We start from the raw sequence: 14,495 nt of genomic DNA, 5'->3' as shown, positions 1-14,495 counted from the left end.
TTTCACCCTCCCCTGCCTGGCACCAGCCACTCTTCTCTGTTCCCTTCCCTGGTGCAGCGGCAGGACCTGCGGGAGCAGCCTGAAGGTGAGCTGAGATTGCCAGGGCTCTGCATGTTCCACTCCTGGCACATGTTCCCTTTCCTCCTGGGCAGAGGGACACACTGAGGAGAGGGTCAGATCTCACCATCCTGTCTGGGATTTTTTGGTGTTTATTTGCAGGTAGCCTTGGAGACCAAGAAACTGCCTGAATCCTGATCCTGGGGAGAGAAACCCATGGGGAATGGAATGAGCAAGGTACTGGGGGCAGTGGGATGCTGGTCAGCATGTCCTCTTCTCCTGCAGCCCGTGGATACTCCTCCCAGGCCACCACGATTCCATAAACACAACTATTTGCATCTTCCCTTTCTCACTCCGCTTTGAAACTCCAAGTACTTAAGAAAGAAATTGAGAAAACAAATAGTGATTTATATCCAAGGTTTATGTCGGAGGTGAGGAGCAAAGTGTCTGCAGGTGTCAGGAGAGTGACAGCTGGTGTTAAATGCTCATCCCTTGGGAGGTAAAGCCATGGCATTCTCATTCTTAGGGCTGACAGGGGGGTCCCTGCAGGGAAATTCCCCCCTTACCACCCCCAGGATGTGTCTGTGCCCGGCAGTGATGTGGGAAGTGGGGTTTCACTGCTGCCTGTTCCTCCAGGGCTGGCAGAGAGGATCAATTTCTGTTGGTATCCTGAAATAACTTCCTGGTATGTGCATTCTCCAGTTTAAAATTAGACTCTGGGACAACAACAGAAAGATCAAATCAGGGCAAACTCTGCATGGCTCTGGTGTGGTTTAGACCTGGGTTTCACCGCCTGTAGACACAGCCTGACCAGCAAAGTGGGTTTTAAAGCCCCCCTGGTGCTACCAAACCATCTTGGGGATCCTGGGCTATTGCTGCCAGGAGCTATTTGTGCACACTTTCGTAGGATCCCACTTTGGACTTGATAATATGCAGGGCTTGGCGTCCCCTTTCTAGTGGTAGCAGCTGGTGCTGTACAAGTTGTGCTGGATCCAGGTGTTTGCACTCAGGAACAGGCTGGGATTCAGCTGAATGATAGAGCTGGGCTGGATGTGACCCAGTGCTGCTGAAAACCCTTCCTAAAACTTCTCAAACCAGGGGTTTTCTGCCAGATGAGCACCAACAAGTCCAGCTGCTAATCAGCTTTCTCTTCTTTGTCTCCCTGAAAAGCACTCTAGTGGGTTCTTACACCCCATAAATACCCTGAGCTGCCCCTTTTTCTCCTTCATAACCCCACAGCAGTGAGTTGGAGACCAAATTTGCAGCCTTGATGTCTCTTACTGCAACATCCTGGCCAGAAAAGTGTTATAAATAGCCTGTGCCCATCTATCTCCAGCTGGCAGATGCAACCTTTGAAACTCTGTAGGATCTCATCCAAGTCCCTTCTGTTTCTGTGCTGAGTTTTCCTGAGCTCTGCACTCCTGGAGGGGTTTAGGCTGGTGGTTTGAGTGGGCTCAGCCTTCCCTCATTGTTAATTAAGGTGCTTTGTAGTTTAGCTGCTTGGTTTGTCATGGCCTGAGGAGGTTGGTGCCAGATTTCCTGGTCCTGCTGGAACCACATGTGCTTCCACCACATTGGATGCACCTTGTACTGTCTGAACTCTCCTTTTTGTCACCTCCCAGGTTGTCACAGGCCTCTACCTCGGGAATATCCGTGGTAAGTGCCTTTCCCTGTCCCACCTCTGCAGTGCTGTGGGGTCCCTGAGTTAGCTGGCAGGGCTAGAGGATTCCCTCTCCTCAGGGGCTCCCTGTGTCTGCTCCTCAGCATCTTCCAGAGATCCAAAGCCCCCAAAAATCTCCATCCCAATTGCAACTGATCCAATGCAACTCTAGCCCAGGAAAGGGATGTCCATAGGGAGCTGCTGTCACTAACCATGCTGGAACACCGAGCAGTCCTTGGCATGGCTGGAAACCTGCTCAACAGTGAGGACACCACAGCCTTCGACAAGTTATCAGTACAATTTCTGGTTTTGAGGGTGACTTTAGGAGCCTCCTGAGTACCCAGCACTTCCAAGGGGGATTTTGCTTGGAAGAAGGTGCCCAGTCTCCTTCCCTGCACCGTGTGGGGTGAGAGGCAGCGGGAAGGGCTGGAGTGAGGGTCAGGGGGCTGGGAGTGACGGGTGTGGGTTGTTGGTGGGTGTGTGGTCCAGCAGATCTCCCAGGAGGGCATGTGGCTCCTGCTTCCAGACTCTGAGGACCACGAAAACCTACTGAAGAATGGGGTGACCCACATCCTCTCTGTCTACAACGGTGCCAAGCCCGTGCTGGAGGTGAGTGCCCAGGCAGGAGTGCTGGGGGTCCACCCTGGAGGAGCAGGGGCTGGGAAGGTGCAGATGGGACACCCACAGGCTTCTCCTGGTGTGGGACAGAGCAGAGAGAAGCAATGCTGGATTTGCACCAGTTTGCACCGTGCAGTGATGAGTGGCACCCAAAGGGGCTCAGCGCTGGCACTGGGGAGGGGGGGAGCGGGGTGTTTTGGGGTCACAGGCACCACTCAGTGTTTTGTGGGGCGCGGGTGGGACCCGTGGCGCTGCGGGGCCGGCCCGGCCGTGTGCCCGGTGCTGCCGGGGGGTCCCCACGAGAGGGCGGCGGTGCCCCGCGGATGGAGCCCCGGCGGGCGGGGGGGACACGCAGCGGAGCTCGGGACATCCCCCAGGATCCAGGACCTCTTTTCCCGCTGACCCCAGAGCGCTGCGGCCCCCGGGGTTGTCAGCGGGGAAACTGAGGCAGGAGGGAGCTGCCCGTGGGTCGATGCCAGAGGTGCCGGGCATGTCTCTCGTGCACAAATCCTGCCTGGAGAGTCCCATGAACTGGGAGCAGCCCCTTGGGGTTTGGCCCACGGGGGTCTGCGAGGAGCATGGCCACGGGGTGCTGGATGCCCGGTGCAGGGGCAGAGCTGGATAACAGGGTGGGCACAGCCATGGGAGGAGGGGGAAAATCCTATAGGTCATCATATCACGGAGTCATGGAATGGTTTGGGTTGGAAGGGACCTTAAAGTGCATCTCATTCCACCCCCTGCCACAGGCAGGGACACTTTCCACTAGACCAGGTTGCTCCAAGCCCCATCCAACCTGGCCTTGGACACTTCCAGGGATGGGGCAGCCACAGCTTCTCTGGGCAACCTGTGCCAGGACCTCATCACCCTCACAGGGAGCAATTTGTCCCTAATATCTCACCCAACCCTGCCTTCTGGCAGTGGGAAGCCATTCCCCCTTGTCCTGTCCCTCCAGGTCCTTGTCCAAAGTCCTTCTCCAGCTCTCTTGGAGCCCCTTTAGGCACTGGAAGGGGCTCTAAGGTCTCTCTGGAGCCTTCTGTTCTCCACGCTGAATAGCCCCAGCTCTCCCAGCCCTGTCTCCAGAGCAGAGGGGCTCCAGCACTTGAAGCACCTCTGTGGCCTCCTGTGGACTCAATCCAACAGGTCCATGCTTTTCTTGTGCTGGGGGCTCTTCACCCTGGTGTCGGACCTGCTGCCATCTCCCAAATCCTGGGATGCCGAAGAAAGCCAAGGGGATTGGCAAGACCCCTCATCCTTTTGGGGCCACCGCGGGGAGGGAGCCCCACCAAAACCCCAGCTGGAGCCTTTTCCCTGCTGAAGCATTGGGGAACGTGGAGGGGGGAGAGCGAGAAGGGAGGAGGAGGCGGCAGAGGAACGGCTGGTGACTGGGGAAGGGGCAGCAGCTGGGGCTGCCGAGCCCGGGGCACGGCCAGACGGGGAGCAAACCACACGGGGAGCTTACAGCGAGCTTACAACACGGAGCAGAGCCGCGGGGGTGCGGAAAGGGGAACCGGAAAGGCATGGTGGGTTGAGCAACGTGTCAATCACGGCCCCGGGCCGGGAACCGCAAACCCCAGCACCGTTCCCATGCGTGGCCCGGCTCCCCGAGGTGGGATGGGGACACCCAGCCACATGGGGAAGGGGAAGCCGCCGGGAGCCCGGCAGTTAATCCGGGATTGGTGTGTGGGTCAGGGATTTGGGGGAGGGTTGGGGTTGGTTTGGTTGCTCCGCTGCTTGGCACAGTGGCTTTGCCATTGGGGTGGCTCTTCTTGCTGCTGGGAGGTTGGGCTGGCACCGGGAATGGCATGGAGCCATGGATGGGACGGAGAGGTGGTGCACGGGAAAACCTGCATCATCTTTGCAACGTGGGTCTTTCCAGCGCAGAATTATCCCCATGCCCACCCCGTTCTACCCCTCCTTAAATAATCCACTTTTTCCAGCCTCCTGATTCCTGGCCTGGTGGGTGGTCCATGGGGTTGGGCTGCATCAACCAGGGAGCACCTTTCAGCAGCGACCTGCTGGAAATGGGGCAATCCCTGGTGCTCTGGCTGCAGGATTTCTACCCGTTCAGCTAAGAAAGGACAAAAGAAAAACCCCAACCCCTCAGATGAAAAGGATCTAATTTTAGCTCAGAACAGGGAGGATCGAGGAAGCGATGTTTTAAGGAGAGGAAAGTGATCTGACCTAGGCCAGCATGAGGCAAATGATTTATGGTGTATTAAAAGGACAGGGAGGAAATAACTCATTGATGAGAGCTGCTTCGTCAGTGTGTGTTCACACACGTCTTCCTGGTGGGGCTCAGGGCCCTGGGAAAGGGCTGGCTCTGTTTTGGGGGGCTCCTGAGCATTATAGTGGCCCACCAACAGCCTGTCCTCTGGGATGAAATGGGAGGAAATAGCCTGGGATGGGACAGATGCGCCCACCCATCAGAGTGGAGCTGAGTGATGGTACCCAAAAGTGCTTTTCAGCTTTCCCCTCCCCAAAGGTCAGCTGGGGAGAGAGAAGAGAAAAGAATGGGGGATTTTATGTTTCTTGGAGATATTTTACTACTGAGACCATCTTTGTATTGCAGGACATGACCTATCTGTGTATCTCGGCCTCAGATTCATCCAGTCAAAACCTGTAAGTTGTTTCCCATCCTTTTGCCTCCCAGATCATGTGCTGGTAGTTGTTGGTCAATAAAAGTTCAGATGCTGCAGGAGGAAGGTTTAGTCCATTCGTGCCGTGACATTCTGTATCATTCCTGAGCTTCAGATAAGCTGGGGTGTATTCCCAGGGGGAAAATAGTATTTTAGGACTTCAAATCTGTTTCTGTGTGTGTTTGCAGCCAGTAAATTTAGTTTTCCATTAAGTTTCAGAATTATTCTATTGTGCAGGGTTGAAAATTGGAGTGTTAGAAAGACAATGATTTTGTGTCTTTCATTTTCTTTGGAAAGTTAAAGGAAGGGTTTATTAAAAATAACAGTTTTTTCACTATATAAAGCACAGATAATTATAACTCTTGCAATGATGTTTTTGAGATGAAGCCGATGAGAGGTGCTGGAAGGGAACTCCAGGATTTTGTGGGATGCTGGTACTGGGGGGAGGCACCATCCTGCTGCTGCTTTGGGTGACAGATGCCCACAAATCATCCATTTCAACCAGCAAATGGGCCGCTCCAAGGGATTTTTCTGTTGCATCAGATCCTAAAAAGCATCAAAACTTGATGCAGAGTGACCAGAGTGAGCCCTGTTTGTGAAGGTGCTGGTTTTTCCAGCATCCTTGGGAGCAGCCGTGCCCGGGGGTGGGATTCTGCTTGCTCATGCTCCTGCTGAGCGGAAAGAGAAGCTTTACAAGAAAACCCTGCCTCAGCAAGAACTGGGTTTTTGGGTTGTTATTTTTTTTTAGTCTTTGCTCATTTCTTGGCATTTCTGGCATGTCTACAAAAGGAAAAAAAAAAAAAAAAGGAAAAAAAAAGGAGATAAGGCTGGCTGCCGGAAGGAAGACTTGTTCAAGGAACTATTTTCTGCATGTCAGTTTATGCCTTGGATTTCACAATCCCGGTGAACTTGTGTCCTGCAGAGGAGATGCTTGTGACTCAGGAGCTCAGGAGTCCGATCCCATGCTTTAAGGCTGGAAAAGCACAGGGGGAGTTTTCCTGTGGCTGGCTGCCTGGGGGAAAACACCTTGTGGAGTGTGTGAGGATTGATGGGCTGGCTGAAATTTTCACTGCCCTCCCTGTGGGATGGGTTGGGAGAGGATGCTTCATGCATGGAGTGGGCTGGAGGCACCAGAATCATGTGTTTGCGAGGAAGGGGCCTCTCTGCTGGTCCTACCAAGGTTCTGAAGAGGAGGACTGGGATCTGGAGAGCCTGGAGCTGTGTGGGCAGCTCCTGCAGGCCCTGGGGGATGCTGTCTGCTTGCAAAGATAAGTAGGACAAGATAAAATGCCCTGGGACAAACTTTAAGCAGCGAAAGCCCCCCCCAAAAGGTGATGCTGCAGTGGGGGAGGATGAAGATCATGAGAAGGAGTAGGCAGACATCTCCTTCCAGGGTTGAGAGGCTCAATATTTTCAATATGAACACAATTTCAGAGACTCCCCCATCTCTCCTTTTCCTGGGCAGCAGAACCCACTGCAGTTCCTGAATAAACTCATCCTTGGCTGGTTTCTTAGAAGGAGCTGAGCCCAGCACTTCCAGGGCAGGACAAAGAGCATGGATGGAGGGGATTTTGGAGGGTTCTGCCTTGTCCCCACGGGGAAACCAGCTCCCTTGGGGAGGGGCACAGTGGGAATAACTGCAGTAGCTCATGCCCTGGCTTTGGAGAAATCAGGAAGGCTGTGCAGGCACACGCCCACCCTGTCATGCGGAGGCAGAGGAAGTCCGGTGCCGGAGCAGAGGTGCTGCTGCCAAAGGGTCCCTCTTCTCCTCCTGGAAAACCCAGGGCTGTGTTCTCAGGGAGGCCACCAGAAGCACAAATGACACAGAATTAGGTTTTCTGCCTCAAAACTGCCCCAGAGCCCAGTGTGGCTGTGAGGGTGAGCAGGGATGGACAGCATTTGTTGGAAACACGTGCCAAGGAGAAGAATGCCTGGCTCAGCGTGGGATCTTGGAAGCTCAACAGTTCCTGCATCCCATCCAGTGATGAGCAGGGGGGATGTGTCTCACAGGAGCCTGTGTAACCCTTCCACACACACCCACCTCTATCCCATCAGTACATATGGAGTTAGTTATCCTGTTTTCCAGGTCTCCATCAGAAAGCCCTGGCTCCGAGCCTTGTTTTGCTGGTTTGGGTGAATGTGCTCCCTCTGCCTTGCCAGCAGTAGCTGGTTATGTTTTTGGGAATGCAGGCACCAATCCATGAACATGCCTGTGTTGTTGCTGGCAGCCCTACCTCCCTGGCATGGGCACTTCTCCATGCCCTCGCATGGGTGGAAAGGGGACCTCCAGGCAAAATGCCTCCAGAACCACACTTCTCCCTGCTTTCTCCCTGCTGGCATCTTTCCATCTTTCCCTTGGAGGGAAGACAGAGTTTTTGGCATCATTTGGGAATTAGGGGTGGGCTGATGGCTCAGGATGAGTGCTGATGTGAGAGAGTGCATGTCCCTTACTCACAGGATGACACCTTTCCCTGGAGGATGTCCCCCTGGGGTTCTCCCTGAGCTGGTTTGTCTGATGGCATCACCATCCTTCCTAGATTCCTCAGGAAGCAGGAAATCCCCTGGGAAATCTCTCAGGTCATTTCCTTCCCAGCAGATGAAGATCATCCCCTTTGCCTTCACCTGGCAGAGGAAGGATCTCTGCTCCCATCCCACACTGGTAGCCCCAGGGCAGTGGGAATTCCTTGGGAGTAATGCAACAGCAGTTTCCAGGATGTCCTGGTGCCTGGCAGGGGTGGACAGCCCTCCCCTCCTCACCTCCTGCCTCTCTCCTTGCAGGCTGCAGCATTTTAAGGAGAGCATCAAGTTCATCCACGAATGCCGGCTTGGTGGGGGAGGCTGCCTTGTCCATTGGTGAGAGCTGCTGGAACCTCCTCATGCCCCATCAATTCTCTGGGAGGTGGGGATGGGCTCCCAAAAGGTGTCCTCGACGTCAAACATTAATTGTGGTGGGGAGGGAGGAGAGGAGAAGAAGGAACAGCGGGAGGGTGACAAGGGAAGGTCTCCCTGGACCTACGGGGGCGGGTGGTCCATGCACTGACAACCTGAGCATCCAAAAAGAGGTGGGACAAGGTGGTGCCACTTGCTTGGAGCCACCAACTGTGGTGAGAGATGGAGAGAGTTCCTTACCCCTTCCCAATCCACGCCCAGGGAACCCTGCTAGCACCCCAGCAGCCCAAGAGAAGCTGCATCCTGTGGGTGTCCCACACCAACCCCCACGGTGGGAATAACGCTGCTCCCTCCTGCCCTGCCAGCCTGGCCGGGGTCTCCCGCAGCACCACCATCCTGGTGGCTTATCTGATGACAGTGACAGAGCTGGGCTGGGAGAGCTGCCTGGCTGCCACCAAGGCTGTGAGACCCTATGTCAGCCCCAACTCTGGCTTCCAGCAGCAGCTGCAGGAATACGAGAGGACCCTGCTACAGGAGGTACGTCCTGCCTCGATGTCCACTTAGATATGTGGTGGAGAAGTTTGCAGCCAGGCAGGGTTCTTTTGCATGCAGCTCTCTGCATGACCAGCTGTTTGCCCCAGCTGGCTTTTGGGGATGTTATTTATTACCTGGGGATTTGGGGGTTTGCATGCAAAAGAGAAAATTTAAAAAAAAAAAAAGAAGTGTTTAGATATTATGTGAGTGCACTTAAGGCTCTTTCAAACCTTAAAACCACAGTTATTTTCTCGAGAGTTCAGTTAGGACACAGTGGGAGGGATGGGAGAGCAGCTTGTCCCCTGGGAGCCTCAGGAAGGAGCTGGGCTGATTCCCAGGAATGCAGTGCAGCGGGAGCTGGAGGCGGAAAGGGAGAGAGGAGAGGGAGGAAGGTTCGTGCAAACAGTGTCGGGATGTCTGGGCGTGCTTGGATCTGGCAGGACTTCCTCTGACAGCAAGTCCTCTGCTTTTAGGGGCAGGGACAGGCAGGAGCAAGTGTGGGTGGAGAAATCTCCTCTTTCCTCCCCAGAATGACGTGGAGCAGTAGGTTTTAGGAGAGCAAAAGCTCTGGCTGGCTGGATTCCCATCCTGTGCAAGGGAGGGATGATGTAGCTGAGCCAAGCTGGCTGCCGGAAGCTGGGAGTGACAGTGGCACATTTAACTGGGAGAGCAGAGATCAGAGCTGCACTTTGGAACTGGAAAACTCTCAAAAGCAAAGGGGAAGGCCTTTAAAAGCCCAGCTCCCACCAGGCTCTCCTCCAGCCTCCCACATTGGACCTTGCTCCTTCACCCAGCACTGGGGTCTGCAGACAAGGATAGGGGTCCCAAACTGCACATGGGACACAGATGGACCTCTGCAAGGAAAAAGTAACCCTCAACTCGATGTGTACAAGGCCTCTCACAGCCCAGGTCACCCCTAAACCTGGTCCCATCCCTGGAGGCAAAGCCCCCCCCATCCATGCACTCCAGCCATAAGCATTGTGCAATGGCCCCATGGCACATGGCAGAGGGGACCTGGTGGTCCCTCCAGCCATGTCGAACCCTTCAAGGGGACTTCTCTCCTCCCAGGACAGAGACAGGGCCAGCATGTGACACTGGCCCGAAGTTCAGCCCCTTCCTCAGCACCAAGTTCCCTTCCCTGGGTGCCGGCGGTAGTGGGCGGGCGCTGTCACATGAGGGATGTGGCTCTGCCCCGTTATCACCAGCTTGCAAAAATGCCCGCAGACGAGGATGGAAAATGCTCCAAGGGATTACAAAACACCCGTGGTGCTGGAGATTCCCTGCGGGGCTTCCCCTGGCCAGGCCAGCTCTCTCCAGCCTTTCCCACGTTCTGGCCACGTCCTAACACAGATTGTGATGTGGGGTTTGTTCTGCCCTCTCTCCATCCCAGTTATTCCTCTTTCTCCCCAAAATCCAGACTGGGTTCAACAGGCACCAGGCTTTCCTCCCTTACCCTTAGAAGCTGCCTTGCCGTCACTTCAAAATTTTGACAGTGGCTTTGCAAGCATTTCCCTGAAATACCCAAGGCAGTGCCAAGGGTGGAGGTGCTTGGATGTGTTTTCCTGAGCGTGGGATTTAAAAAAAGCTGCCTTTTCCTTGAAGTCCCGTGTGTTCCCCGCGCTGGCAGCAACGGGGAGGGAATGGGCCTCTTGAGCGGACTCCTGCCAGCACGGCCCCGGGGGCAAAGGCTGCGAGCGGGGAGGGCTCCGGCATTACTCACCCACAGCTGCATTTGGAGGAGGGGAAGAGCCGGATGGATGCTCCAGCCTGACTGGCAGCGCGCTGCTCCCAGCTCTCCCCTTTGCCAGAGGAAGGGATTGACAGACAGATCAGCCGCGGAGGATGGCTGGGGGTCTCCCAGGGTGGTGGGTGCTGTAGGCACCGTGTCCCCGGGATCCATGCCATGTGGGTTCCGTGCTGTGCTTCATGCCAAGCAGCAGCTGCCTCACTTACCTTGGCTGTGGGAGGTGGCACATTGTTCCTGTTGGTGGCTTTGGAGTGGTTTTCTGTGTGTATCATTAGAATGCAGGACTGAGGGTATCATGACCTGAGCCTCAGGGGTTTAATTTCCCCATTTAGCCCAGCTGTCATTCCAGCAAGCAGCAGTTTGGAAGCACAGTATATAGGAACAGACTTGGATAAGGGCTGGCCAAACTGTTTAAGGGGAAAAGCCTCATCCCTTGTTGGTTAAAACCTGTGAGGAGCAGGTCCATCCTCCTGGGCACCTCCTGGGGCTGTGGTGCCTCAGTTTCCTTCATTGCAAGGACCTCAGACGGGACCCTGGGAGGCTGGAATGGGGAAGATGCTCCCTGGGACTGTCCATCTGGCTCCTTGCTGCAGGAAGGACGCCTTGAGCGTGCAGCTGTGGTTTCAAGATGGCAAATGGTGCTTATCTGGGCTAGATGGATAAAGAAGGAAGGAAGGGACCAAGTGCAGCAGCAGGCTGAGGGGTAAGGTTAGAAAAGGAAGTCAGTGAGCTCAGAGAAGACAGTGTGGATGTGAGAGAGGGCAGAGATGGGCATCCTGGTGGTGGATCTGCTCCCCTGTGATGCTGGCACACTATGGCCAGGCTGCCTTTTCCCCTCTAGTGCCATCCCAGATGGGCTGGGTGCTTCTGGTGCTGGGAGAGAGGAGGAGGAGGGCAGTGGATTAGTGGTCAGTGCTGGAGGAAATGGGCTGTAACCACTTCTTGCTCTGGCTTTAAAAGGAAGTCCCTGGGAGCAGCAGCAGCAGCAGGGTGCTTCCCTGGCCTCCTGCCTGCTCCTTCCCTCCTCACTGTATGGTGGGAGTCAGCTTCCAGCCTGGGTGTTGGGTGCTGAGCCTTGGTGGGTGCCAAGCCTCTGAGGCCAGGCTGGACTTCCTGTGGAGCTTCATCCCTCTGGATGGTTTGCATGGGAAGGATGTTTCCCCCATGAGTATCTGGCATGGTTGCTTGCTCCAAATCCTGTCCCAAATCCTTCAGGACTCACTTCCCAGTGGTTCTTTTCTAGCATGGAATACAGGTCTGGCTCTCAAGGTCTTTCTGCTTGCAAGTGGCAAGTGAGTAACATCTGTGATGAGTCCCACTGTCTGAGGGAATGGATTTGGGAAATTCAGACATTCCCAGTGGAAATCCCCTCTGCCTGAGCTGACTTTCCCTCACTGCAGGAGAGGGGGATGCCACCAGGGTCAGTCTGAGACTTTCTTCAGTAGTGATTCATCCAGCCCTGACAGGACGGGACTGAGCGACCAGTTCTGCTGTCCTGCATCCCAAATCTTTGCTGTGAGCTCAGTGGCTCCAAGGAGCCGGAGCCACAGCAAGGGCACCTTTCCCTGGGGGTTCCAAGGCTGAGCAGCTCATGGAGGCTGCCTTCCTGTCCCTCTGGTTCCCCTGGCTGCACCCCATGCCTGTCCCTGTGCTGCTCCATTGCATGGCTCCGATGCTCCAATGCTCTGTCCCTCTCTGCCCCCTTTGCACCTGCAGGTCCTTCCATCCTTTTCTTAAGGTGTTTGGTGTTGCTGGGCCTGCTTCTACCAGTCATCCCAGTAAGTCCTTGCTAGAGCAGCTGGTTCCCAGCTACTCAGGGAGAAGACAAAGCCCTGCCTGTGCCCTGTGAGCACTGGACAGCCAGCATGGCAGGTCCTGGCAGAGCTGCCCATTCCTGCCCACTCTCTTGGATGCTGCCATCTGGGGCTGTCTGCCTGTTTCTCATTCAGCACTAGTGGGAAGCATTTCTATGGACCATCTCCTGCTTCTCAACCACCTCCAGGCCTCAGCCTGCTGCCAGCTGGCCCCTGGCCACCAGGAAGCTCCTGCCGCCGGAGCAGTCTGGCTGCAGTGAGGAGGGGGGAGGAGAGGTGCCCCACAGGCTCCCACTGCTGAGGAAGATGCTCTGACAACAAACTTGCCTCACCTTGCAAGAGCCAACTTGGCTGTGCTAGTTGTGGCAGCAAGTCCGGCTTGTCCTTGTGAAAGAGGTGGGAAGCTTTCCTTACAGGAATTCAGGCACAGCAGCGGCTTCTTGGCAATGAGAAACAAACAAAGCTGCTGTCCCGGCTGCAGCTGGTATGGGAACCTAAGGATGCTGCCAGGCCTCCAGGCCTGTCCATGCCAGGCTGGGTGTGTGGGGAGTGCTCAGATGTGGGGAGTCACTGCATCTGTGGTATGATGTGTGTGAACTCCTGTGAAACTGGGATTTTCCTGCATGCTGGATGTGGCTGGGAATCCCCTTGCCCTCGCTGTGGGGGGCTGGGATGCAGCAGGCATTGGTTGGCTCTTGCTGCTTTCCACTGGAGCTGTTGCAGTCCTGCTCCCTACCTGGGGATGTCTCAGACCCTGGTGACCCTGACAACCTGTTTTGGCTTTTTCCTCGCAGTATCGTGCCTGGATCCGCCGTGACTATGGCAGGAACCCATTCCAGGACCAGGAGGAGCTGCAGCGCTTGCTGGGCCAGCAGAAGCAGGAGCAGAAGGAGCAGCAGCTGGGGAGCTCCTGGTTCCGCTCTGCAGCTCCCACCTACCCACCTCCCTGCCACACCGGTGGCACTGGCGGCAGCAGATGGATGAACAGATAAGCAGCTGCTCTTGGGCAGGCATTGGCCTTGGGGCTCAGAAAACTCACTTCCCTTTGCCAAGCACCTCTGGGGGTTCCTGTCTGGGGCAGAAAGCTGCCAGCACCGGCCATGGGCTCCGGGGCTGGAGCTGGAGGGACAGGACTTGCAGACCACCCTCTTGGCTGCCAGTTTAGTGTGTACCCCTGGGCAAACCAGTTAATTGGTGACAGTGTCTTGCTCTGCCCTGTTCCTCCATTCCCAATGGATCATGGCCACTTTCCATCCTCAGAGCAGCAGCCAGCCCTGTCCCTCTCTCTGACACCTGGATACCTGGCTGCTTCTCTGGCAGGGCATAGGAATGATGATGCAGACATTGGAAAGCCACGGTGGGATGAGATGGAGAGAGGCCACCTTGTTCTCTGCTTTGCAGTGACACTGGGGCCAATGCAGCTTGCCCTGAGGAGGGAGGGATGAATCCTGAGTGTGGAGATGCTGCTTAGCCCTGTCTGGCACCCAGAGGGGTGGGGAGAGGGGCTGGGGGCTCCGGGGGCTGCAGATGCCCCTCGATGTTCTTGGACTTTCCTGGTCTAGCCTGTCCTTGGCCAACATCTATCTGGCATTTTTCTTAACCCACCCCCAGGGAGTGGGGAAATCCAACAGCGCTGGAGGCTGCCTGTCCCACTGCTTCCATCCCCAGAGCCAGAGAGGTTTTGGGTTTTCCCTGAGCCTGATCTGAATGTCCCTGTTTGCAAAAGAAGCCAACTGCTTGGTTGGACTCAGTCAACCCATGGACCAGTTTAATGCTGTCCCTTTCCTACAGCATTTTTAATATCAAAAGATCATGACCATGTCCTGCTTTTCATCCCAGACTCATTTCCAGGACTTTCATTGGCAGGACTCCTCCTATCTGTCCTACAAGGAAGGGATCTCATACCATTGATTCAGCCCTTCCACATGGAAACCTTCAAGCCTTCCATACCACTTTGGCATTTTACTATAAATACCTTGTTTGGCTTCTCAAAAATATCTGTTCTGAAATTCCTTCTGAGAAAAAAGGCATTAAAAATATTTCTAGGAATTCTCTTAATGAAAACTTCTGGGTACTCGAAGTGTAACAGCATCAGAGGTGACTCACCCAAATCCTAATAAAGAGAAGAATGATTAAAACCATGAGTATGGCTGGACTTGATTTGTGGTATTCCTAGTGGGAATAGAGAGATGGACTGACATGAGCGCTCTGCTGCTGTGTCCTGTTTCCCATTTTCTTGATGAGAACCACCAGCAAAATTCAAAGTTTTAGAGACTCAGTGTTTAGCCATTATGTATAAAATTCTGGGGAAAAAAAAAATATGGAGGCTTTTCACACCTTTTTCAGTGGAGAAAAGGGTCCCTGTGGCTGTTATTCCACATGGAAGTAATGCCATGGTTTGTGCCTGCAGCTTGCTCTGTGTGGGAAAGCAATTAATGAGATCAAAGCCCATAAATGCTATTGATGGAGTGGACTGAAGGGAGGTTGATCAAACTGGATCAATACTGGATTTAGAGCCTCTGTTATCATTTCAGGAAGCA

At 54.7% G+C, this 14,495-nt stretch overlaps 1 protein-coding gene across 1 annotated transcript; it reads left to right on the top strand.

The window, feature by feature from the left end:
• Positions 1–4: 4 nt before the first annotated feature.
• LOC108498062 (dual specificity protein phosphatase 22-A-like) lies at positions 5–14,099 on the top strand. Its single transcript, XM_017816338.1, has 8 exons — positions 5–85; positions 220–294; positions 1,680–1,713; positions 2,244–2,326; positions 4,905–4,954; positions 7,750–7,824; positions 8,226–8,397; positions 12,750–14,099. Exons 2-8 carry the CDS (start codon positions 274–276, stop codon positions 12,945–12,947), a joined length of 633 nt encoding a protein of 210 aa, XP_017671827.1. The 5' UTR covers positions 5–85; positions 220–273; the 3' UTR covers positions 12,948–14,099.
• Positions 14,100–14,495: the final 396 nt, after the last annotated feature.

This window comes from Lepidothrix coronata, unplaced genomic scaffold, assembly GCF_001604755.1.
Source record: "Lepidothrix coronata isolate B3197 unplaced genomic scaffold, Lepidothrix_coronata-1.0 Scaffold54, whole genome shotgun sequence".
Classification (NCBI taxonomy): Eukaryota; Metazoa; Chordata; class Aves; order Passeriformes; family Pipridae; genus Lepidothrix; species Lepidothrix coronata.
Note: the sequence above shows the minus strand (reverse complement) of the source record. Positions and strands in the feature narration are given on the sequence as shown.